Source organism: Natator depressus, chromosome 7, assembly GCF_965152275.1.
Source record: "Natator depressus isolate rNatDep1 chromosome 7, rNatDep2.hap1, whole genome shotgun sequence".
Lineage (NCBI taxonomy): Eukaryota > Metazoa > Chordata > Testudines > Cheloniidae > Natator > Natator depressus.
The window spans coordinates 112,339,795-112,367,204 of NC_134240.1; the positions used below are offsets into that span (position 1 = coordinate 112,339,795).

The 27,410-nt window shown below is 40.0% G+C and overlaps 1 protein-coding gene across 3 annotated transcripts; it reads left to right on the forward strand.

Annotated features, from left to right (window-relative positions):
• The first annotated feature begins 237 nt into the window (after nt 1-237).
• DCLRE1A (DNA cross-link repair 1A) lies at nt 238-25,134 on the forward strand. Of its 3 annotated transcripts, none has more exons than XM_074959301.1 (10): nt 238-303; nt 1,697-2,610; nt 3,978-5,588; nt 7,445-7,578; nt 9,295-9,413; nt 11,494-11,637; nt 12,566-12,711; nt 15,464-15,618; nt 23,167-23,308; nt 24,031-25,134. In XM_074959301.1, exons 2-10 carry the CDS (start codon nt 2,133-2,135, stop codon nt 24,258-24,260), a joined length of 3,159 nt encoding a protein of 1,052 aa, XP_074815402.1. In that variant the 5' UTR covers nt 238-303; nt 1,697-2,132; the 3' UTR covers nt 24,261-25,134. The 3 variants fall into 3 exon arrangements, with proteins under 3 accessions (XP_074815402.1, XP_074815403.1, XP_074815401.1); XM_074959302.1 differs by having other exon boundaries at nt 248-303; nt 1,778-2,610; XM_074959300.1 differs by having other exon boundaries at nt 274-303; nt 1,411-2,610.
• Nucleotides 25,135-27,410: the final 2,276 nt, after the last annotated feature.

Sequence of the window (27,410 nt, forward strand, 5' to 3'; positions counted from 1 at the left end):
CGTTTAATTTTTGAAAAGATTAAAAACACCCTTCATATTCCCAGTAGGATATTCGTCAAACAAACACAAAAAAATCCGAGCGAGTGGTAGTTTCGGCTCAGCAGATTCGACGCAGTACATTTGGTCAGCAGGTTATTGAAAAAAAAAATGATGGGAGCGACGTGAAAAACTCAAAGGATTAAATCAACCTCGACTATTATTATTGAATCCCCCTTCCCTTTGGGAGAGGCGGAAAGTGGAGCTACACAGTGGAATGGAATGTGCGGCAGCGGATAGGGCGATGCTGCCGGGAGGGAGTGGAAGGTCTGTTGCAGCGGGTGTGGTAGAGGAGGGGGCTGGTCCGGGTGGGAGCGGGACGGGGGTTGGCCCCTCCCGGGACAAGACCCCTGGGGCCCCGGCCCCTGTGGCAGTGGGGCGGCTGCTCCCGTAGAAGTGGGTTAAGCAGTGGGCGGAGGGGCTGTGCCCAGGGGCACCAGGCATCCCGCCATCAGGGGCGGAGGTGGATGAAGATTTATTGGGTCAAAGAACAGTTGGGTCCCCCACACCCTGGGGGCCCAGGGGTGCCAGAGCTGGGGGGAGGCCCAAAGGGGCCGTGCCCGCCCACTCTTTAACATGGACGTAGTAGGCTCAGGCATGCACGGTGCCGTGGTGGCATGGGCATAGTGGGGGGGGGCAATTCCCCCCCGTTGCAAGCCTCGGGCCAGAGGCGACAGGAGGAGCGGTGCCACACGTGGTTGCTGCCTCAGGTACAAAGCCCAGACGGCAGCTGGTGGGGGCAGCCTGCCAGCGGGAGTGGGCACAGGCACTGAGCAAGCTCAGGTGTGCAGAGGCCGCTGAGGCCAGGCCAGTAGTTGCAGAAGCTCTCCCTGCCTGTGACCTTCCTGGGGCTCCCCAGCTCCTCCTCCTAGAGCAGGCAGGGCCTCCTTTCCCCGCAGAGCATGTCTACAGGTTCTGGGGAGGGAGTAGGAGGCAGGATCGGAGCCCTTGCCCCTAGGTCCCATTGGCAATAGCATGCCCGGGGGGGTGGGGGATGGGTAAACAGGCCAGGGGCTGCTCTTGGGCACTCTGGCCCCTGCTCAGGACAGGTGGAGGGTCCAGGGCTCCCCACAGCAGGCCAGGCTCCCTGGGTGGCTCTTTCCAGCTTCTGGCCTGGCCAGGGGGTGGGGTTTTGGAGGGAAGAGGAGGAGCAGGGCCACAGTTCCAGTGTGATGGCCTCCCCTTTCTACCCAGGTTCTGATGCTCCTGTGTGGGCCCTCAAATTGACTGAGGCCCCTGGGCCCGTGTCTCATGAGCCTGGGTGTTAATCCATCACTGATTAAGGGATTTACCTTACATATACAACGATACACCCCATCCCCCTCAGAAAAAGTAGTGTCCTGATTTTTCACACTTGCTATCTGATCATCCTAGGTGTTCCAGATCAGGGGTCTCCTCCCACTGGGTCAGTTTTTAACCCTTCCACTGAGGTGCTGGCAGTCTGAGCCCAGAGGTGCCTTTGAGGCAGAAGACTGCAAGTGTGACGTGTGAGTGGACCAAAGGCAGGGCCTGATCCAAGTCCCCTTAAAGTCAATGGAAGATTTGCCACTGACTGCAGCAGGAGTTGGATCTGCTCGATAAAGCCGCTCAGTCTGTCACCTCATACTGCTTTTTGTTCTGTGGGCATCCGCATACATATTAAAATCTCATTTGTTTTCAGGCTCCCACCTTTCAGGCCCTCAAGGCCCTGGAAGGAGTCTCTGTCAGATTTGGATTTGCAATCTCTAACCTTGCTTTCCAGAGGCTGTGGTTATCTACAGTGCTCCAATGGAAGAACAGTAACTGCAGCAAATGGCTTCCTCCACAAATAAGTACACCTACGATCCACTTTGATTTCATTTAACAATAGCATTAAGATACACAACCCTCCCCTGAGTTCTTTTAAAACTCGAGCTCATGGCCTTTCAGATCCATCTGTGATGGCTATCCAGTTTGTGGCCCAATGTAACATTTCAAATGGAGTTCAAGTGCCTTTCAGCTTCAGGTCGAGGGAAATTAAAAAGGAAAAGCATTAAAAGAACAATCCTCAGACTTAGGAACATTGAAATACTATTGCTTAAAGCTGAGGAAAATATTTGATTTGTTGCTATTTTGCCATGTCTGAAAATGACGGGTTGGAAGAAGATATTTGGGAGTACAAATCCGTTCGGAAACCAAAGTCAGTATATCAAAATAATAATTCAGTGAACATCTCTACATCTGTGCAGAAAGCAAATGACGGGAAGTGCAAATCAAAAGGAAGTGGAGGTAGGAATAACAAAAAAGTATTTGAAAACAAGGACAAGTCTAAGAAAAGTGAACAGGGACCAAGACAGGAAGGTATTCAACCACTTATAAAACCTGACCAGAATTTAAATCTATCTAAAGATGACCATATTGTGCAGTCCCAGGAAAGTGTAACTACGCCAACAAAGCGAAGCAGGACTTGTAACAAAAAACAAACCACACCAAATGCAAGGCCAGTTTATGATGGATACTGCCCAAGCTGCCAGATGCCTTTCTCTTTACTGTTAGCCCAGACTCCGCGGTGGCATGTTACTGAATGTATGGACACTCAAGGATCCACTGAAAAAGGTAAGGCTCTGGTGAGGAGAAATAGCCCATTCAAATAGATTTTAAAGGTTATTCAAAGAAAGTTGCTTGAAATTTAGGTCATATTTAGTAGTATAGAACCTCACATCAGTTTGGAATCTGAGCGAATTTATAGTATGGTTGGAATGACTATTACAATGTTATTGTTTATCAGCATTATTTTCATATCAGATCTGGGGCTGTCTGATTTCTTTTTCTGAAGCATTGATAAAGATTGAAGGTCCAATCTTTAAAGGTGCTGACTCCCTCTTAGAGGTGTTGCACTCAACTCTCATTGGGTTGAAATAGGAGTTGAAGGTCTTGAGGGTATTGCTTGTTCAGCATCTCACAGGTTTGAGATCTAAACCACTGACACTTAGGTCTCAATCCATAATGAATTTTTTGCTTCCTTCTGCCACACAGCCCCTCTTCTTGGGGTGGGGAGGAACATTGGCCCACGCTGTTTTCAGATTTTCCAGGATACTTACAAAACTTGGAAGCTGAAATCAAGATTTGAATGCTCGGTCTACCAAAGACTGGAGATGATATACTTCAGACCTCAGTCCCAGGGCCTGTGTACTTTAGCAACCCTATATTGACTGGGTATGCTGTGAGAACACAAGAGATCACAGACTTATTTTAGTCTGGGAGGGGTGGGACCCTCTAACATACAGTTTTATGTGATGATATCCAGTGCTTTCATGGGTCTGTGGAGACCTTGTAAATCTTCCAGGAACCTAATCTGTGATTTTAATATATCTTTTTCTGTTTGAAAAACAGGAAGTACACAGCCAGGAAACTTTAACTTAAAGTAAAGGCTGCCCCTTTTCTTATATCTTTGTCTTTTATTGAGGGGATGTTTGAAGTCACTGTTGTATTATGAAAATGGAGCCCTTAGCCCTTAGTTTTTTTATAGTTTTAACTGTAGGCAAATATACCTCCCACCTTACTTCCAGCTTTAAAGTAACAGCTGTAGAATCTTGCTGTTTGGCACTGATTTATCCACTGATCCTAAAATTCTCAACGGGATTAGGTTAGTAAGACATAGACCTCAACATTTTGTGACAATGTTAAAAAAACAAAAAGAGAGAGACAACTACTGACTATTTCATAACGTTGAACATAAAAACACTAATTCCTGTGAATAGTTCCAGTGGCATTTTTAAAAGTTCATTGTATCCCAGCTGACAACTGTGAGGTGGAATGTCAGGTTGATGTGATTCAGAATAGCTCAGGCCTGGCTCTGGCCTCAGACAACTCTATTTTTAAGGGAAAGCTCTTAACAGCTATGCCATAACATTAATATAAAATCACTATATGTGTTTGTGCTGAAAATGCCTTTTGACAAGATATTCTGTTTGTTTCTTTAGAGTGTCCTGATGGTCTAATGTGCACTTCCACTATTCCATCGCACTACAAGCGCTATACCCATTTCATACTTGCTACAAGCAGAGCAGGGGATTATCTTGTCAGCTCTTCAACATATAGCCCAGAGAGAAAGTTCACGTGCTCTGATGCTGCTAACTCAAGCTGTTTCCCAGGCCTTGTGGATGGAACCTCGCAGCGTGAGAAATTGACCAGGAATGTAAGAAATGCCCCAAATGAGGATCATACATTGGTGATACAGAGTTCAACACAAGCAAAATCTCCAAATGTAACCAATGTAACTACTGTGTCTTCCACAAACATTCTAAAGCCCCAACAGACTCTTCCACTTACACAGTCTGCAGATGATAATGGCCAGCTTGAGTCTTCGGAGTTTCCATTTTCTCAAGGAAGTGAAGCTAGTGGAGATCTGGATAGTCAGAATGACTCAAACCAGTTAAAGCTGCTACTTCCAGAAGCTGACTTCAGTGACTGTGAAATTTCCTACTCCCCACTTAATACTGATGAGGAAAATGAAGAGGAAACGGAGGAGGAGGAGAAAGTAAAAAATTCACAAAAGAGATTATTTCACACCCAGAACTCTGAAGATGAGAGCACCAAAAAGGAGGAATCTAGTTGTATGTTGTTTACTAAATTGGATTGTTCTCCACTTCAGCAAGTACAGAGATATGGCTGCCTTAAAATAGGTAGTTTCATAATACAAAATGAACCTTGTGAAGTATTGAATGGACTGAGTAGTTTAGATGGTTTTGTTAAACCTGTTTCTCAGGAGCACATGAACAGCATGTTCTCTAATTCAGGAAGTGCTGCTAATCAGTTAAAACACCCGCAAGGGGCACTACCTGCACAATCCTCTCTTTCCCTTAATTATGATATAACTAAGAAGGAATTTGATTGGCCAGTATTCAGTGCCTCTGTTTCTAATACAGGTAATTTGGAGGTAAAAGATTTTAATGCTTGCCATTTGGATTATGCAAACTTGGCTGTGAGTGATCCATCATTGCCCTTGAAAGTCAAAGAAGAAGGTGGTAGATCTCTTCTGTCAAGGCAAAGTGAAGTTTCGAAGGAACCTAGTAACTTCCTAATCAATAGAAATAAAATGACTACTAACACAAGTGAAACTACATTATACCAGAAGAGTTCACAGCCAGTAATAGAGGAAGAAGGAAGGCTTCCTAATACAGCGGTTGTACCCCTTCCCAGTACTGTCTCTCAGACACTGCCATCTGTTTCTGTTGCAAATATGAAAGCCAAATCTATTTCAGCCAAAGAACTGAAACAAATGGACATTGGTGTTTTCTTTGGGTTAAAACCCAAAGCAAAAGAAGAGAACAAAGGAAAGAAACATTTTGGTGAGGGAACACAGGCCTCAAGTCCTGTAACTCCCATTGGAAAGAGGCCCAGACAACAGAAGAGGAAAGCTGAAGGGTCTGTGGGGGACATAGATGCGGTCACAGAAAGTTCAAATAAAAATGGAGTCTGTGTAGATACAACATCTGGTGGGAAGCGAAGTTGGAGAAAAAAATTTAGAGAATCATCTTCTACAGAAGAAGGAACAAAAAACAGAAAGTGTCCCTTTTATAAGAAGATACCAGGTGAGATGTAATTGTGACTTTTAATTGTAATAGTTGATTTTAGAACTGTCTAGTGGCTATAGCTCTTTTCCCATTTTAATATGAGGCTTTTTTATTCTGTTCCATTGCAAAAACCTTTTAGGCCTCAATCCTTTAATGATTTCCACTTGGGTGGACCCCCTTTGAAGTTAGTAGGGTTCAGGGCCATAGACATTTACAAGATTACAGTGGCTCATTCTATGACTGAGCAGCAATGAAAGAAGGAAATAATTTTGTAAAAATATAATCTTTTAAAGATAGTGCTAGAAAAATAAACGTTTTGACTTAAATTATGTTTTACAGGGCACGTAGCCTAAGGGGGAGATTTTCAAAAGCATCTAAGGGATTTAGGAGCACAGGTCCCATTGAAAGTGAGACATGCTCCTAAATCCTGTAGGCATCTTTTCAAATCTCTCAACTAATGTTTGCCTTGTCTAATTCATCACTTGTAACTTTTACATAACTTATTTTGAAGCCATAAGAAAGGTTGGCTAATAGCCATTTATAGAACAAAATGTTTGTCACTCTTGTAATTACTTTACCATAGACCACGTACGCTAATTGAGCTTCATTTTGTGTTTAAGGTATAGTATTACACTAGAATGATATTCTCCAGTGTTAATTAGTAGTGTTCTTAAAAAATACTTTCTAAAGCTAAAGGAACAGCTCAGAATTTACCAAAATCTTCTCAAATAATTATCCAAAGTATAAGGAAGACTGATCAATAGTTTGAAAAGGTTAAACTTCACAGATTTCAGATCACCAACAGAGGATCATCTTAGTTGTGCTTTTTGATTCTGGAATCCTGGATAAAGATACAAGGAAGATGGGAGTTGGGGTAGTAAGCATGTAGCCTACTGTCCGTGACCTTGATCCAGCAACCTGATGCATGCAGGTAGACCCTTAAGCTTGAATGGAGCCCCATGATGTCAGTTTAGTCCTAAGGATCCTCTGCATGTATCAGTCTGGAGGATCGGGCCTCATATCTACAGTATAATTGTCAGTTTCCTTGGCTGCCTATCTAGCTTTTGTTTTGAACCACATCCGTTTTATTTGAAATATTTCTGAATTTATTTTCTATAATGTTTTCAAATAACTTGGAAATGTACTTTTCAAATGGTTACACCTTAATGGGTTGAATGGCGTGGGAGCAATTGTATGAAATGTTTGGCAATTTTTGGAATATATAACTAAAGAAAATGTCTACCAATAAATTTGGTAGTATTTTTACATTATTGATTTCTCATTTGCAGAGAATAGAAAAGACTCCTTACATCTGTTTTTATCATGAGAAATAATAACTCATTTCAATATATAATACCAAATCTGTGATATATAACCATCAGCAGATGGAGATTTTTTAAGAACCCAGGTCAATTGCCTGCTAATTGTAGTAACGTTTAGCAGGAGTGTTATATGTATGGAACTGGCATGGTGCAGAATGGAAGTGAAATACATAATCAGTGCTTTGGGCAGCTTGCACTGTGTAAGCATTTCAGAAATGTCATTTTGAATACAAATGTCTGTTTACTCAGTTTATCAGGTATAATTGAATAGGATGGCAGATGAACGACAGGTATTTATTTGGGAGGAATATGTCCATGTTTGTATTTGAAGATTGTTTAGTTTGCTTAGTTATGACTTTAATCAGTGAAGCTATCTCTCTCCTTGCTGTTTGGATAATGTCTGCAAGCTGCATTTGTTCTCACATTCAGCGAAAAAGGAGTATACTATTTTAATGCATTTTCTGCTTAAAAGAAAAGAAAATCTGACCAGTAACTGGCTGTAGCTACTCCATTCATATTAATTGACTTGCTTCTGTTGTATTTATGTTGTAGGAACTGGTTTTACAGTTGATGCATTTCAGTATGGAGAAATCGAAGGCTGCATAGCCTATTTCCTCACTCATTTCCATTCTGATCATTATACTGGCCTAACAAAAAAATTTACATTTCCAATCTATTGTAATAAGGTAAGATTTCCTAGGGTTACTTGATAATTACCAAATCAGTATGCAACTATGAATGAAAACCAAAAGAATACAGTGTTCAGATTCTATGGATATAGAACCAGAACCTCTGCTGTGGCTGAGGAGCATTTGGCATGGCGAATCTGGGTAAAGGAACCCTTCACTCCCTCATGAGGTGATTCTGTATCAGGCCAGTATCCCAGAGGCTGCTGTAACTAGTACTGGTTGCTAACAGCCCCAAAGAGCTGTTATAGTAGTGATGGATCAGACAGATGTAAGGAAGGCCTTATTAGATCCTCTTTCTTGAGCCAGCTGCAAGGAAGTACGTGAGGGGACTAGAGGCTCTCCCCCTACCCAGGAGTTTCTGTAACCCAGATATAGCAGATGTTCTAAGACGTTGGAGCACAGGCCAGTGTTGTAGCCATAATCTTTTATAATGCACATATTGTGCTCTGTGGCTTTGAGAGTCTTCTAAATATTTACAATATAATCTAATAAAATTAAATAATAATTAGAAATTCCACAATGCTTATATCTTTAAAGAATCTTGCGCACCATCCCTGTGATATAAACAAGTATAGAGATTGGCATGTGGAGGCATAAAGATTACTTTTCCTGCAGGCACGCAGAAAGTCTGTTGTAGAGTCAGGAACAGAACTTAGAACTTTCTGGCTCCTAGTCTCAGGCTTTAAACACCAGACATGCTACCTCTGTTTGTAATGGTCCTTGCCATAACTTTAGCCATACTGTGTGGTATTTATGCTTGGGTTTTTACCTGCTGGCACTATTAGAAAAATGACTTTTTTAAAAAAAACCCTGAGCACTAAAATAGTGAACTTTGTTCCCATTAATTGTTTTTCTCTGAAATGTTTAATGTTTTTCTTTGTCTTTCTACATTAACTATCAGGTAAAGCACATGGGGTTGACGTGGTCTTTTTGTTTGTTGCCTCAGAGTATGTCTACACTAGAATATGTCTATGTATATAAGGTTGACTTACAGCCACCACAGTAATTACTGCTGTGGTGCATGTCCATACTACCCTCCTTGGGTTTGTGGTGCGTGTCCTCACCAGGAGTTCTTCTACCGATCTAAGAAGGGCACTGTGGGGAGCTGAGAGCCCGGTCTCTCAGCTCTGTTGGCAGCTCCCTACAGGGAGCCCGGCTGCCCTACAGGCTCCTGGGCTCCCGGTGGACTGCCCCCCACTTCCATTTCCTGTTCCCCACTGGAAGCGGGGGAAGCCTCCTGGGGCTTCTCTCCTCCCTGCCAGGGGTCATGGGAAGCTGCCCGGGGCTTCTCGCCCCTGGAGAGCAGGGTCCATCTGCCCCAGCTTTTCGGCCTGCTCCCCACTGGGAGCTGAGCAGCTTTGTCAATTTCACGTCTTGGCTCTCAGCTGGGAGGAGGGTTGGAAGCTGCCAGGGCTTCTTGCCCTGGCTCCTAGCTGGGAGCAGGGTCCATTCTCCTACCCTGAAATTGACAAGACACCAATGTAAGGGACGCAGTGTCTACCCAGATACTGTGTCGCCCTGACTACACCGACATAAGCCTTATGCTTCTCGTGGAGGTGGAGTTATGATGTCAATGTAATAGGGTACTTACATCGGCAGGAGGAAGGCTGTAGCGTAGACACTAACATAGTTAGGTCAACATAAGCTGCCGTATGTCAACCTAACTATGTAGTGTAGACCAGCCCTTAGTACTAAACTCTTTCTCTTTTTCAGATAACTGGCAACTTGGTGAAGAGTAAACTTCGAGTGCAAGAACAGTATGTCCATACATTGCCAATGGAAACAGAGTGTATAGTGAATGGAATCAAAGTGATCTTGCTTGATGCCAATCAGTATGTATCTTTGCAGCTGAATTATGTACATCATTTACAAATAGTGAATGTCAAAGATAAGTTATTGTTTAGAAGTGGTTTATACTGTCATGATTTTTTGGCTTCAGTGGATCTGGAAGACTAAGGATACATTTTTTTAAAGTGCTCAAGTGATTTTAAAAGTGCTTAAGTGATTTAGGAGCATAAATGTTGTTTTCAAAAGTGAGTTAGGGACATAGGAGGGTAAATCTTATTGAATGCCAATGAGACTTAGTCTTCTAAGTGCCAAAGTTACTTTTAAGAATGGGAATTAGGCTCCTTTGAAAATTTTACCCTAAAAATATTTTGTGCATTTGTAATGAGCTCATCACCAAGATATCTAGATGCTAGTGTTAGAGTGCTTTAATTTTCACATTTCTTTACAGACATTAATCCTGACTGATACTTAGAACACCTCTCTGAAGTAGGTAAGAAAATAGAAGCACAGCAAGATTTAGGACTAGGGTTTCCAAAGTGGTCCAGATTCTGAGTGTTTCGGTTTTTAGTGCCCAGTGTGAGGCGTGCTGGGCCTTATTTTCAGAGATGTTAAGAACTTTACAGTTTGCTGATGACAATGGGCGCTTCAGATAGTGAAAATCAGGCCCACGAGGTCTCAAGCTGGACACAGAAATCATTTGACAGTTTGAAAATTCGGCTCTAAAAAGACCTGATCTTGCTCCTATTGAAATCTTTGGCAAAGCTTTTATTGAATTCAGTGGTGCAGGGCCAGACCTTAACTGCCCAAGGCTATGTAGACAGTCTATGGTAATGTCAGGATTAGAATTCAGTAGCTCCTGGCTTTCAGTCCTGAGTTCTGATCATTTTGCCTCTTGGCACCTTATTTGTGTATTGGAATAAAAGTCCTCTCTTTTTAGTATATAAATTTAAATGCAGAATTCTGTTGCAGCTGGTTTGAATAATACTTATCTTAGGAGTTGTTTATAGTTTGAGAGATAAGATTCCGAGAAAGTCCTTTGAAAATGCTTGCTGGGAATGAAAGAAGCCTTGTAGCTTATGTAATTTGGACATTTTTCAGTTTTTCCTTTCCCCTGCATTTTAAAAGGAATATAAACTATAGGTATAAAGTTCAAGTTTTTGGAGCACTTACCATCTCTGTCTTCTAAGCTACGATCTATGGCCAGTGCTTCCTTTTTTTTTAAACTTTCTGTATATGACTCATGTCCAAAGTACTCCTATTTTGGCTGCCCAGGCTGAGTGTCTGCCCGACAAAACAGACTAACTTTGGTGAGGAGCTGCACTAGTAGCAATGGACTCACTGCAATCATAGCAAACAGGAAATGGTACCTACCCAACAATAAATTCTGGATGCAGAATAATGTTTAAAATCTGCAAAGAGAACTTAAAAAGCAAATATTGCACCAACTCCCACAGCACTGAAGATGGCACCTACAATTATTCAGTTTCTGTTTTTCCTAAATCATAACAATGCCTCTTCTTTCCCCAGCCTGCCATTTCCCCGTTATTTAAAATTCATATAGGACCAGAGAGACTGATAAACATAAAAAGATGAGCTTGGAGTATCTTTTGTGCCACATGTGCTGGAAGAATGATCAACACAAAAGGCAGCCAACGCTTTATTAGTCGTTTAGGTGTAGTTGTTGTTCTCCCACTGTCCATCTAACCTAAAAATTGTAGTCTATTAATAGGACTCAAACAGGAGTTTATTTTTTAGCTTCACTGGAATTGGAAGATGAAAGAAACTTTGCACTTAAATAGCACTTCACAACTTCAAAATCCTATGTAGATATTAATCTTCCAACAGCACTGTGGGCAGTCATCATCCTCATTTTTCAGATGAGGAAACTGAGACACAGTTTGAGAGGTGGTTGCTTGTTTGTGGTCGCGAGACAAGTAGGTGGCATAGGTAGCATTAAAAAGCAGGAGTTTCTCCGTCTTGATCTGCCGATGCGTGGGGCTGAATATCTGTAACTTACCGTGCTTTATCCCCCCTGCTGCTTGAAAGCAGTATAGTTTGTGTGGTAATGGATGCCACTTTGGAAATAAGAATATGTTGTGTGTTGTTTTTTTTTCCTTTTCCTAGTTGTCCAGGTGCCACAATGATCCTTTTTTGCCTTCCCAATGGAAATGTCATGCTACACACTGGGGACTTCAGGGCAGATCCTTCTATGGAGCGTTGTCCTCTTCTGATCAGTCGAAAGATTCACACCCTGTACTTGGATACTACGTAAGCTAGTATATCCTTCTTTCCTGTCCCAACAACAACTGTGTCCAATAATAGTACTTTATAGCTAAAAAAATTAATATGAGTGTTTTGATACCTCTCATCAGAGCTAAGTGAGTATGTAAAGAAATAAGGTATTTGTTAAAAGGCCATTTGCATAATGTCTGTTGACTTTATATAAATAGGGATATAATAATTGTGTGTGGCATAAAGGTTTTTGCAGTATTCATTTGAGATGGCCAAATTAATCATAGGTGGTATTCAATTGTGAGTGCCATTTGTCCCTGTAAAAGCAGAGGTTTATGAAATTGAAACTGGCTTTCTATGGGTCAGGCCCTTAATGCAAGAAACAAACATTCAAACAGTGAAAGGCTGCTCAATGTTGGGGTCAGTTGTCCAATTTTTCATTAGACCTTTTTTTGATTCATCCATGTGAAACTGTTTTTCAATACATGATGACTAATACCCAGTTGCAGTGCTTTTGTTTTCTGACCCATATTCTATTACTGTGAATGAATAATGCCTTGTATGACAATTATGTGCATGCCAAAAAATAATAGACCTATGGATGTAATTAGTATGTGACTATTTATAAAAATAGTACTCAAAAGAGGGAAAGATTTTACTAGTCATAGTGTCAGATGAGTGAATACTGGCAGTGTTCTTAAATATGCATATAGAAAAGAGTGTACATTGTATAACTTAAAATGTATTTATTGAAAAAGATTAAAGTTTAATCTTAAAAAAATTACCATATGCCACCATGATTTTTAATAAGTAAATAATAAGTTGAATTGATATTGACGAATAACTTGGCTTTCTCTTCCTTATGTCATTGTTGTGTGCAGTTTCTGACAAAGCCTATTGATAAAGTAGGATGCCTCCTGTATTCTGTTCTATTACATATTCATATCCAATTTCCATTTATTAGATACTGCAGTCCTGAATATACTTTTCCTTCTCAACAAGAGGTTATCCAGTTTGCTATCAACACTGCCTTTGAGACAGTAACTCTAAACCCACGTACGTTGGTCGTCTGTGGAACCTATTCCATTGGAAAAGAAAAGGTCTTTCTAGGTGTGTAAATGGACATATCAAATCAAAATGAATATATGCATATCTGAATCAACGTAAAATGAGCTTTTCCTTAAAGTATGCGTGAAGGTAGCTTAGGCTGAACAGTTAGATTTTGTGTATAGCAAAAGAAAGTATGGCTGTTAACTCACGCGATTAACTCAAAAAAATTAATCGCAATTAATTGCACTGTTAAACAATAGAATACCAACTGGAATTTTTTAACTATTTTTGAATGTTTTTCTACATTTTCAAATATATTGACTTAAATTACAACACAGAATTCAAAGTGTACAGAGCTCACGTTATATTATTTTTATTACAAATATTTGCACTGTAGAAAATGATAAACAAAAGAAATAGTATTTTTCAGTTCACCTCATATAAGTACCATAATGCAATCTCTTTATTGTGTAAGTGCAACTTAAAAAAAAAAAATCTACATTTGTTTTACATAACTGCACTCAAAAACCAAACAATGCAAAACTTTAGAGCCTACAAGTCCACTCAGTCCTACTTCTTGTCAGCCAATTGCTAAGACAAACAAGTGTGTTTACGTTTATGGGAGATAATGCTGCCAGCTTCTCATTTACAATATCATCAGAAAGTGAGAACAGGTGTTCGCATGGCACTTTTGTAGCTGGCATTGCAAGGTATTTATGTGCCAGATACGCTAAACATTCGTATGTCCCTTCATGCTTCGGCTACCATTCCAGAGGACGTGTTTCCATGCTGATTGCGCTCGTTAAAAAGTAATGCGTTAATTAAATTTTGACTGAACTCCTTGCGGGGGTAATAGTATGTCTCCTGCTCTGTTTTACCTGCATTCTGCCATGTATTTCATATTATAGCAGTCTCAGATGATGACCCAGCACATGTTCATTTTAAGGACACTTACCTGCAGATCTGACAAAACCGAAAGAAGGTACCAATGTGAGATTTCTAAAGATAGCTACAGCACTCGCCCCAATGTTTAAGAATCTGAAGTGCCTTCCAAAATCTGAGAGGGACGAGGTGTGGTGCATGCTTTCAGATGTCTTAAAAGTGCAACACTCGGATGCGGAAACTACAGAACCCAAACCATCAAAAAAGAAAATCAACTTTCTGCTGGCATCTGACTCAGATGATGAAAGTGAACATGCGTCAGTCTGCACTGCTTTGGATCGTTATTGAGCAGAACCCATCATCAGCATGGACGCATGTCCTCTGGAATGGCGGTTGAAGATGAAGGGACATATGAATCTTTATCGCATCTGGCACGTAAATATCTTGCAGTGCCAGCTACAACAGTGCCATGCAAACGCCTGTTGTCACTTTCAGGTGACATTGTAAACAAGAAATGGGCAGCATTATCTCCTGCAAATGTAAACTAACTTGTTCGTCTGAGTGACTGGCTGAACAAGAAGTAGGACTGAATAGACTTGTAGGCTGTAAAGTTTTACATTGTTTTATTTTTGAATGCAGTTATTTTTTTGTACATAATTCTACATTTGTAAGTTTAACTTTCATGATAAAGAGATTGCATTACAGTACTTGTATTAGGTGAATTGAAAAATACTATTTCTTTTGGTTTTTTACAGTGCAAATACTTGTAATCAAAAATGTAAAATTAGCACTGTATACTTTGTATTCTGTGATGTAATTGAAATCAGTATATTTGAAAATGTAGAAAACATCCAAAAATATTTAAATAAATGGTATTCTATTATTGTTTAACAGTGCAATTAATCACGATTAATTTTTTTAATTGCTTGACAGCCCTAAGAGAAAGTAAATTTTAAAATCTAATATTTTTTTTAAATGTCAGGAAGTTTTAAAAATTCAACTAAAAACTAGTTTATGATTGAAACATTCACCTGCCGTGTTTGCAAAGTTAACCAAACCATATTGTACCATTGCATAGAATGCACAAAGTGACTACACACAGAAAGTGAAATTAAGCAATCTAATTTAACCATAGCAAGTGAAGTGCCAATAGTTTACTTTAAAAAACAAAAACAAACCAGCATCACTGGTGAGATTATAAAATTTGTTTTCAATTTTAATAATCTCAAGTGCTATTAGTAACACAGTGAAAGAAATGTAATTATTTTTAAATTTCAATTCTATTAACACTTATTTTCAAGGGCGATATTATGTATTTCCCTGTAAAATGGAAGCAAGTCATACAAATGAACTATTTATTAAAAACATTCCCAGCAGCTCACTGCTTCTTCCTGCTGTTTTCTGTCTTTAATTCAGCCTGTTGTGCCCCAGGCTTAAATCAGCAAAGTGATTACCAGACTGTACTTTCGAGAGCAGACAGCCATGCAACATTCATACTTTTTAAAAGATTTTCAAAGTCACTGGAATTTCTGTCACTGAAATTCAGGCCATCATTAACATGGGTTGTTTGTCCCTTCTTCAGAACTGTACCAGGTTCTAGCGTCTTAGAAAGAAATGTCAGTTTGCTCCCTTGAACATCAATATATTATTGAGGAGGTATGATTTGTAACCTATTAATAGACTTTTACTACTCCTCTCCCTGCAAATAATTCTGAAGCTACTGTACAGCAATCAGTGTTTGCCAACAGTTATCATAGTTCTCGATATATTTTAGAATATGAAATAGCTTTGTTGGCAAGCATGGATTTTTGTAATGATAACCAGTGAATCAATGAGATGATCAGGAACATCTCAGAAACAACAATGGAAATCTTTATTATTTGCAAACTTTGTCTTCATTATGTCTGATCTTTTCCCTTTCACCCTGCAGCAATTGCTCAAGTTCTGGGCTCTAAAGTGAGCATGTCCCAAGATAAATACAAAACGCTGCAGTGCTTGGAATCAGCAGCTGTTAATTCCCTCATCACCATGGACTGGAACAATACTTTGCTTCACCTTCTTCCCATGATGCAAATTAATTTTAAGGTAAGTGTAGAAAATATCATCTGCACCTGTTGGCTAACCTTAGCCTGGATGATATAACAGCAATAGGGTACCTTTGGTGCTTTTTGCCACCTGTCAGATCATATTTATTTAGCAATGTTTTGACATATAGCAACACATTGAAAATGAGATGCAATTAAACATTAATAACAGGCTCCAAACATAATGCACAGAAAGTGTAATTTCACTCTAATGTAGTGTTCATGGAACAAGATTAGATGAGACTTGTTCAAAGGCTTGCCATTTGTGGCCTTTTTTTGAAGTAGGTTTTATTTAATGATTGCAGGATCTCTCCTATTAACAATTAATATACTGGGACACTTAGTCCCTGGCTTCTCTCTTTCCATTAATTTGTGTGTTGTAAAAAAGGACTGAAGGGGTTTTCTTCCTCAAACTTCCTCTCTTTTTAGGCAGTTAATAGAAGGGATATTGTCAACTTGACATCATCAAAAGTTTTAATCTTGTGTTTAAAAAAAAAAAAAAAAAAAGGTCATTTCAGCTATGATACATGCCCCTGAGTCCACTGCTAGTTTTTATGGCTTTACATTCACCTTTCCTCATTTTAGACAGTTTTTCTTTCCTCTGTTGCTGTGCGGAAGACCTGCACAAACTACAGAAGGAAATGGACTATATGAGAAACAGTGAAACTGACACAGAATGTAGTTAAATGAACATCATGATCAAACTGAAGAAGAAATAGATTCCCGTCTTTCAGTTATAAGAATATCAGGTGTTACTTGTAACAATAGTACGTAAAAGGATTTTAGACAGAAGTGTGTTTTATTTTTTGTGAAGTTGACTTTTGTGTACAAGTTTTATACAACGGAATCAAGTGCCATCTGTTTGTTCTGAAATGAAGCCTGAGATCATATCATAAGTATTCATAGATGATGGAAGGGATAAACATGTTTTTAATTTAGTTTTATTTTAGTTTTTAAAAGCTTCATTCCCCCTTCTTATTTAAAAGCTAGAATACGGACTCCCATAAAAAGCAGATTAAAGGTGAGTTTATAGGTCTGTGTTGATCTTACCAGAGCATGTAGGTTGAGGGGGAATGGGAAAGCAGTGCATTTTTGAAATAGATTAGAAAGTTTAGAGCAACAACAGGCAGTCAGCACAACAGGGAGGAGCTCTCTATTTGTTGTATGCTAATTGAGATACATTGCACCCTTTAATTGTATGAGAAGTTGGTAAATTCTACATTACACCTTAATGTTAGTGTACAGGTACTAAGTTATGTTGACTGAATCTCAGGAAATTTCCATGTCATGAAAGATGCATAGTGTATAGGCAAATATATCTAGCCTTTAAATAGGACAAGACTAAAAAAGAAATAAAAACAGAACCATTGGACCATGTTTAAAGGTGACCTAAAACAGAGAGGAAGTGATGAGGATGATAATCTGGGGTCCTGGGTTCGGTTCCTTGCTCTGCCACAGACTACCAGTGTGGGTGGGAGGGATAGCTCAGTGGTTTGAACATTGGCCTACTAAACCCAGGGTTGTGAGTTCAATCCTTGAGGGGGCCATTAGGGATCTGGGGCAAAAATTGGGGATTGGCCCTGCTTTGAGCAGGGGGTTGGACTAGATGACCTCCTGAGGTCCCTTCCAACCCTAATATTCTATGACTTAGTCTCTCTCTGCCTCATTCTCTATCTGTAAAATGATGATACTGTTGTCATACCTCAAAGGGGTGTTGTAAGAATAAATACATTAAGACTGAGGTGTTCAAGCTCCAGGGATGGGGGCCATATAAGTTGACTTAGGTAGATAGATAGAAACACATGTAGTGCGATAAGTCAGAGGATCTCAACCGGGGATCCGTGGTCCTTTGGGGGGATGTGAGCAGGTTGCTGGGGGTCCGCCAAAATAAACTAGAGAGCAGGGCCAGCGTTGGGGTCGCTGGGGCCCATGCAGAAAGCTGAAGTCTGAGCCCCTCCACCCAGGGCTGAAACTGAAGTCCGAGCAACTTAGCTTCATAGGGCCCCCTGTGGTGTGGGGTGCTGGGCAATTACCCTGTTTACTACCCCCCACTGGCGGCCCTGGAGCAGAAAAACAGTTGTTGTGGCACAGGTGGGTCATGGAGTTTTTATTGCCTTTTGGGGGTGCTTCAGAAAGCTAAAGGTTGAGAACCCCTGCTGTAAATTACACTGTGGGGCGGAGGGGAAAGGCCAGGGCTGTACAGGAAAGACAACCGACCAGAAAGTGTAAGAAAAAATGTGTTGAGGGAGAATCTTTTTGTCTTTCACCATCCTTTCTAGATGCTCTTCCTGCTAAAATCCCATCCTTCTGTCCCTTTAGTATGTAAGTTACAGACATGTAATTTTACCATTTCTGTCACCTCAGTGTGGCCTCCAGTTACCATTATGAGGATTACTTTGCCCCCAAACAAAAGAACCATCTAGATCTGCCAGTGTGATAAGTTTTCGGTGAAGCCAATAGCTGGAGTCTGTGTCCGGGTGCCAGTGATGTCATTAAGATGTATGGAGATCACAAACTCAGTTGAACAGGTGTTCAGTGCTTATGGATGAGCCCATGCGGCATTAACCTGGTGTCTGTTTAGTAAATGTGTGAAAATCAAAAGAACAATATTGTAAACAATAAATCAGCTAGTATCTGGCAGTCTGTTGTTTGGATTAAGGAATAATAAATAATATGCGTCATTATTACACGGTATACATTTGTTTACCCAGGTGGTTCTTCCCTCTTTTATTTTTTCATGCTCAGCTGAGCAACCTTTGTCATGAATTGCAGACTCGTTACCTGGGAAATCTGGCTACTTATATGCCCTCATTACTGTCATTTTACAGTCATGTACAACAGATAGAAACACATGTAAACCATACTGTCATTTTAATCAATTTTATCTTTGAACCCATCCTGTGAGTTATAGAAATATTATCCCAGTTTTACGTATGGGGAACAGAGAAACAATTGATTTGCCTAAGATCACACAGGAATTCTCTGACTGAGATGTGAATTGAACACGGGTCTCCGGAGTCCCAATCCAGTCCAGGGCCCTATCCACTAGTCCATCCTATATCAAGATTTCTGGGTCTGCCCCATATCTTGTTTTGATATGCATTTTGTTCAATCCCTAGCCCTATTTTAGGGACCAGTCCTGATATTGTTCCTCAGCCCCATTGATTTCTGATAACTAAAGCTTTGTGCTAGCTCAGAAACCTACAAAGCCTATGAAGTCACTAGGGAAATTTGTCTCAGTCAGGAGCTCAGGTTCAGCATTTAATTTATGTTTTGAATCCATCTGTGATCTCAAACATCAGGTGGCTTTTAAGAGATGCATATCATTATTATTATTTATTCTGTATTGCAGCAGTGCCTAGAAGCCCCAGTTATGTACCGGGGCCCCATTGTGCTAGGCACTGTACAGACACATAACAAAAAGACTGTCCTGGCTGCAAAGAGGTTAGTCTTGTCAATTTTAAGGATTGTGCTGCAGTTCTTCTCACTTAGATGGCTAATGCCTCCCCAATAACCTGCTTCCAGGTAAAGAACTGAAAAAGAAGCTCTAAAAATTTTCATGATTGAAGGTTAGTTTAAGGTGATAGCTGATGGTAAAATTGTGCATTTCTGAAGAACACTTCTGAGGTTCCCTGGATCAAAGCTGGATGTCTTTGGCTTTTATTTCCACTCAGTCAAGTCAGATTTTGCCTCTTCTCAAACAGTGAATATTTTAAAACTTGACTGGAACAAAGTTATCCATGAGATGGTACCTGGAGTGGGTTAACAAAAATGAGTTCAGTGTTATGAAAGAGTCTTGCATTCCGTGACTTCCTTCTTCACTCACAGGTCTTCTGAAGCGATCATAGGCACATTTACTTCCTTCCAGAATGCCAGCCTTCTAGTAGACTTCTACAGCTTTACTAGGAAACATACTTTCTTTTAAATATAATTGTAGGGATAACTGATTATTTCTTTTTGATAAATATTCTGATATTTTGTAGCTGCACTTTGCAAGTCATACAGACTCATGCTCTCTTCACTTCATTCCTCACAGCCCCTTTTTCTAACCTCAAATTGCTTCCTAGTGTTTTTGTTTTCTCTTGTATATCTTACCTTTTTATTCACTCTCCCTGATTCCAAAACTAAAGAAGCAGAAGCGTGTGTATGTTGTGATTTTTTTTTTTTTTTTAACTTTTGTACATCTGCTTAATTCCAGATTTCAGTTTATTTGGCCTCTGCGCCTTCATCCCATGTTGATTTCCAAGAGCAAAATCAAAACAGGTTCTTTTTTTTTCATTTTGGAAGAAGCTACTTAATTATTTGCCAATATGTAGTTTAGCTCTCCATGTATGGTTTATAGGTGCTACGTTGATTCAGCAGAGAACCTCACTCATCTAAAGACACTTGGCTAATTATAAAAACCAAAGAAATCGCTCTCCCTTTCTCCTAAACAGTGACCAGAGTTTAAAGATTTTTTTAATATCAGCATCTTCAGCCTAGACCTGAAGCAGACAAATATCACTACTCTAAGATTCTGTACTAGTTATGATTATGACCTAATAATAATAGGTCAAGTAGCAGGACTAAGGATCAAAGTAGACTTCTGTGGCTCCAGTGCATCCCAAGCATATCCCTGCCGTATTGCCTCCCTTGGGCTCCATGCTTGTTAGCTAAGTTCTGTGCTGTGCAGAGGGTGTGTATCCTTCTCCCTACCTGGGTACATTCTTCTTTGTACAGCCAATCTGCACTAATGACTATTACAGCATTGAAGGTGGGGGCTGTAACTGCCCCAGTAGAGTGTATATAGAACTTTATATCTACAAAAGCTTTACATACGTTGAATAACAGTTCTCACAAAAACCCCCAAGCTAGACCAGGAAGGGCAAGACCACATTGCATCAAAGACTGTACCAAAGAAACAAATCCAAACCTGGAAGTAAGCACACCCTTTTTGCCCTATAAATAGCATCCCTGCTTGTTATCCAAGTCAAAGAATGGAATTCAAATCAATATTCTCTATCTGCAGTTGTTACAGTTACGACTGCTTTCAGCCTGGTACTGGATGAGTGTGGTCAATATTAACTAGTAATTTTGCAACATTTTCTTGAGACCAGTAAAGGAATCAAAGTTAGATATTAAAATACAACTATTTTACAGACATTCTATCAAGTGGAAGCAAGATGCAGGGCTACAGGTTCACATTATGGATGTCCTTTTTCCAAATCCTTTCCTATGCAAAGCTTTGTTTTTGAAAGCATAGGAAGAATAAAATAGATTAATTGCTCCAGCAATGCAAATGGATTTGCTGTGTGAAAAGAAAGGGCAAACGGGTAATTCAAAGAGGCTGGTTACTTCAATGGAATGCTTAGTTTTACTACAAAAAAATGCTGGGGTCATTTAAATACTTATGAATATCTGCTCTTGAATAAGCAAGCTGCACGGAAGTGTTGTCGGGGCTGATTGTAAATTAACCATTTAATCATGTTTGAGCCTTCTCATACCATATGGGATCCATTTGCTCATGCTGCTGCTGACTTCAGCAAAATAGTAGATAACAGGCTGTCATGGTGATTGAAGGAGGTTGATTGAGGAATGAATTATATTTTCCATTTTAAAAGGATGAAGGTTTTGGAGCCGTATTGACTGAGGGTCTGAGGAATTTTAAAAAAGCAGTATGAATATGTTTCTTGTTTAACTCTTTCTGAAGAAGCTCTGAAGTTCGCCATGTTCTTGTAGGAAGGAAGCCTTTTTCCCCCTAAAAATATTAACATTAAAAGAATTCCCCTTGAATCACACAAACATCTGTTTGTATCAGTGAAATCATGAGACTTTTTCCATTTAAATTCATAGTGGAAGAATTTCAAAGAGCATAAGCTTTCCAGGGCAAGGACTGTGTCTTTATATGTGTTCTATTCATGACTTACCACAATGGGGTGCGATTATAATATACAGGCATTAGGGTGGGATTTTCAGAAGAGTCCAAGGATATGCCTACGTGGCAGTTAAAAACCCACAGCTGCCCTGTACCAGCTGATTCAGGCTCATGGACTCGGGCTAAGGGGCTGTTTAATTGCAGGGTAGACATTTGGGCTGGAGCCCAGGCTCTAGGACCCGGCGAGGTAGGAAGATCCCAGAGCTTGGGCTGCAGCCTGAGCTCAAACATCTACAACACCATTAAACAGCCCCATGAGCCCGCGTCAGCTAGCGCAGGCAAGCCGTGGGTATCTTATTGCAGTGTGGACATAACCTACGTGATTTAGAAGCACATTTGACTTTCAGTCAGACTGAAAATCCCACCCTTAAAAATTAACAGTATGTACCTGATTAATAAACTCATAACAATATCTGAGAGCAGGCTAATCTCATAATTGTTCTACTGAATTTTAGTTCATCTCATAATTGTCCTGCTAGAACGGCATGTACTGTCCTTGGTTTTTATTAAGACAGGAGGGGCGAGTATAATGCGTGTGTATTATCTTATGAAGAGTGCAGTACGAAATGTCAATCTCCTTAAAAACGAATCATGATGGGCAGATATAGTCCTTTTAGGCTTATGATTGCCATCTTAATGAAACCTAACCTTTTCCACTGTACTGGGTAAATGGAGTCTTTGAAGAATGGCCGTAGCTCCCATTACTGAATAAAGAGTGTACTTATTTATTTATGGTCCTTTATTTTCAAATGTGCCTGTCTTGGTAGTTCTGAATATTGCTGTCGAGTGTATACTGGAACCATGGTGCTGCTGGTGGCAGCATTTCACTTCCCTTTCCCCAAACTCCGCAGCGTCTGCTGGTTCAGTTGGTGCTAAATCACAGTTACTCTCTTTTCTTTCAAGCAGTCATTATTTATCTTGTGTTCTTCTTCCTGCTCCTGGCTTGTTGTTAACTGTTCTGAAATCGAAAATCTTGTAGGGCTTTCAGATGGACACGGTGGATATCTACAGTACACAAGTGAAACTGATTTCCTATTTCTGACTTCTCTTTATGCTAATGTAGGATTGAAGATTCCTTACACTTCTTCCTCTCCCTCTTTTACCCTTATTCCTTTGCTAACCCATAAACAAAATTGAAGGCTGCCTCAGGCAAATTATGCGAGTTTCAGGTCAGATCTTTGGAATCAATTGAGTTAAAAGAAGAGAAACTATTCCCTCAGGTCATGTTCAGTTTGGTTTTTGGAAGCATGGTCTAGTGGTCTGAGCAAGGGAGGCTCTATACATATCACAGGAAGTGATTTGCTGTGTTGTTTTTTGTGGGTCACTTTCTCTCTCTGAGCATCAGCGTTCCCATCTGTAATACGGAACTAATAATATTTGTTTGTATTTGTAGAGCATTTTGAGGTCCTTAGCTGAAAGGTGCTATTTAAGTGTAAAGTATTGATCATAACTGTTTTCTAGCCAGCTGGCATTTAAAACAAAAAAAGGGAAAGTGCCTATTAAAGTGTTGTACAGAAATATAGTTTAATCTCCAATGTCTCCCTCTCCAAACCCAAAAACCTTTTAGATTATTGGATCATTGTGATTGTGGTGGTGTTTAATAGTCTTTATGAATGTGCTGTCTTTTATTAACAGGGCTTGCAAAACCACTTAAGCAAGTTCTCAGAGAAGTTTGACCAAGTTCTGGCTTTCAGGCCCACTGGATGGACGTACTCCGATTCGTGTCACGCTCTGGCAGATATCAAACCTCAGACCAGGGGAAAGATCACCATATATGGTACAAGCATTATAAATGGCTCAGTACATTTAATTCTGTGTGGATTGTTTGTATACATTTTATTCTAGCACCTCTTACTGTTCATCATATTATCTACTTATTGGTATCACTTCTGTTAAGAAGCTGAGCAGATAAATGTCTCCAGGATAAGTCTAAGAATTGACCAGTCTGGAACACTGTAAATGCAGATTTTAAATACTGTTTCCTTTAGTGCCCCTCTTTCAAAAAACAGTTTGATCTGATGCTTTAAGACAAACACAGACTCCATGGGTAAAATGCTATTCCCATTGAACTCAATAGGAGTTTTGCCAGGGATTTCAACAGAGCCAGGATTTCCCTCCATATATGGTTTCATGTGAAAGACCCTGTGCCTGCTGCAGAGCTTCCATAGGTACAGCCTGTTTCTTCTGTTCTTATGGGTGCAGTCTCTGGCAAACAGTTTATGGATGGAGTTAAATCTCCTAGAAAATCTCTCCTCTTGTCACTCAACAAAGTAGCTGGGGTCACTGAATTTGCACTAATGATTGACACTGTAGATTGATCCTAGTTAATCCTTCCAATAATGAAGTCTGGATTTTTACTTGATCCTTGGAGTAAAGTTTAAATCTCCATTTAATTAAAATATTCTTTTTAAGTATTTCTTTGTTTCTTGCAAAAATATTTTTAGTAAGACTTACAGCTAAGCAGACTGTCTGAGGTACCTTTGCATTGTTTTGCTACAGGGATTCCTTACAGTGAACACAGTAGTTACCTAGAAATGAAACGATTTGTCCAGTGGCTGAAGCCACAGAAAATCATTCCCACAGTAAATGTTGGTGACTGGAGAGCCAGAAACATGATGGAAAAGCATTTTAGAGACTGGAAGATGGAGCCTACTGAGCTGAGGGAAGAATGTACGTTCCAAAGCATGTGTGCCGGGGGAGGGATTGAACTACCCAGGAATTTTATCTAGCCTTCCTTTTTCTATGAAGCCCTGTTTGAGAAGAAACAAGCTGCCATTCTCCTGCAAGAATGAGTACGGTCAGATTCTCCCACAAGTGGGCCTAACTTTACTGTATAACCATTAGCCTATTTTCTCCTAGCTTACACTTTCAAAAAAATGGCAAATGTGTCTTTCAGGTTATTTTGGAAAATTATTCAGTGTATTTGTTTTCCACAAAACTATCCAGTAAAACACTTAAGCACTTTCATAAGTTTAAGCACCTGAATAGTCCCACTGACTTCACTGGGACTGCTCAGATGCTTAAAGTTAGGCACATGCTGAAGTGTTGGATTCCAGCCTAAGTTTCACTCCTCTTTGCCATCTTTTGCTTGCATGATATGGCTTTAGGATGTTGCAGAGCTCAACGAAAGAAACGGAACCGTGATTATTACCAGTGCTTCAGAATTATATATTCTTTCTGATATCAATCTAATGTCCAGATGTATGACACTGGCCTTTAAAATGGGGAACAGACCACCCCATATTACTAAAGGTACGAGAGGACATTTGAATTAACATGGTATTAAATCATTTAAAAGGAGGTGGAGATTTCAGTCATTTTCAGTACCAGATCAAGCATTTCTGAAAAATGACTGTAATGAATGAGGGGATGACATCCGTTTATGTGGCACAATGTAAATTCAGAGAGCAGGTTATTGCATTGTGAGGCAGAGCTAAGGGTTATAATGCTAATGTTTTCACATATCTGCAAACTTTACACCATAACAGAGGACCAATTTGGGCTGCTAGCAATTAGGCACTTTGTAGAATAATGAATGTTTATAAAGATATTCCCATCCTTGTGTATTTTAACATTCAGTATATGAACATTTTTATAAATCTATTTTAAGTAAAGAATCTAAATTAAGCCTGTTGTTTTTTCTTCAGATAAAGGCCTTCACAATTAAGAGGAAGTGAATGTGAGTACATGTTGCAAGGCCAGCCTCACAAGCCGCCTTAATTCAGAATGCCCATTGAAGACACTGTGTGTTACACATGTGCCCTGGGCATGCAAGATTGGTTCCATACCCTGGGTCATGCAAACATTTTTAAGCATGCATTTGGTCCCACTGAAGTCCATGAAACTTCTCAGTTGTTTAAAACGAAGCCATGTGCATATTTCCAAGATCAGGTCCTAAGTCTGCACATGTAGGCGGGTCTGTCCTCTGCCCCACAGAACGAAGGGAAGCAAATACTAGGAGGTGGCAGTAGCAATATAGGTTTTGCCTGCTGTGCTGTTTTCCTGAATCCTGCACCATGCTCACGTAGTTTAAGAAAGTGACTGTGGGCTTCCACACCAGTATTTTAATTTAAACATCAGAATAAGATCTCATTTCAGGATTCATTGCATATATCTAGAGGAAACAACAACAACAAAAAGCATCATTTATCAAAAATAATCCAGAAAGGTGGCGGATTTTCTTGGGGAAAACATTTCTTTACTGATCTTTGTAAAGATAATCAGACACTTTCCTATAGTAGTGAGCTCTGTGATTTTGATGAGCAAATAGTCTCATAGTTCTCTTTCACAGGGAAATAATATCCCCGTATACGTCTTTTTGTTGAAAAAAGATCTTGGCTAAATTACAAATTTTTCAACTAGAAGCAATTACATTTAGATGTACTGGAATGTAGCAGTCAGTTACATAATTGTATCTACATTAAGCAACTCAAAAATCTGAGATTCTGTCAGGTTTTTACTTTAACCAGTGTTTAGCATTCAGGATTAACCTCAATTAATTGTGAGAATTTCTCTCATCACAAGAGCTACTTAATACCACTGATTAGTAAAGCTTTGTACAGGCATCAGTCCCTGGATTAGGCCAGGCTGTGTTCAGCACAGGAGTGGGAGTCATGAAAGGTGGTTTTCATGCTTCACCCTGATATTGGGGCTGATTTGGTCCCTGACATAACATAGAGCAGCCTCAGAACTTCTCTAATTAGTGTTGGCTGCCAACAGCCCTTAAGCAGATGCTCCACCAACCAGGAATGACCAGAGCACAGTTTCGCTCTGGCCAGGCTCCCTTCCTTCTGAACATACCCCCTACACCTGGGCTAGAAGCAATGCAAATCGGAGACTGAACTGACACACACAGTTTACTGGGACCTTGTTCGGGCGCAGGAGGGATGTGCTAGGGCGTAGGGCCATGGCCGCAGCACATGAGAGAGACTTGACCTAAGTTACACCAGGGCTTTTTGAGCTCTTGGAGCAGCCCAGAATTAGAATGACACAAAGATGGGTTAAAGCTGCTTTTGTCCTCTTCCTCTGGGCTGCACCTTATCTGCTCCCCATCCTGGAGGTGTGGAAGAGAATCTCACCCCCCGGTGTTGAGATGGTCAGCTATTTGGGGTAGGGATGGTCATCTTATGCTATGCGTTCACAATTACTAGATGAGGTGGACTCTATTGTAGTACAAATAATGTGAAGCTATTTAAAATCCAAGCCGCATTTCTCATCAGATTTTTCAATTTGTATATTTTCCAGTGACACTGTGTAAGTAGATAAAAGTATGTTTTAAAATTGTATGTTTTGAGTACAGGAAGGAAACAAGAAGATATTGGCTGTGATCAGACAAGATTTTCTGTAGCAAACAATGAGAGAGAATTTTGTACCAAAGGGTAGGTGAACAAAATTAATTGTAAGCAAAAACTGCTCAAGCACACAGCATATGTACGGTGTGGTAATCACACTGAAAGCCAAAGCCTAATTCACAAGTGTACTTCCATAATTCTGTCCTCATGGACAGATGTCCCAGGAGTGCACACTTGATGACATTATAGCCTTGTAATTCAGTTCCTTATAATTTACTGTGTTTAATAAGGAACCAAATGTTAGAACTAACTTTCATTATAAATAGCGTATTCACAACACCTTTTCACACTGGCTCTTCAGTGTACTGCATGCTATTAGAATTTACTCCCTCTGTGGGTATCGAATGGCTTCCATTGCCCAGAATAAAGGATTTTAAAAGGCTCTTTGAAACTAACCACAAAAATTATATATCTTGGAAAACACTCGTTGACATAGGCATAGCTGGTGTGATCCACTTGTGGTTTTCAGCCAGTTAATTCTGTTCTGATTTGGAACAGATGCTGATATTTTCTTCAATCTATAAAGCA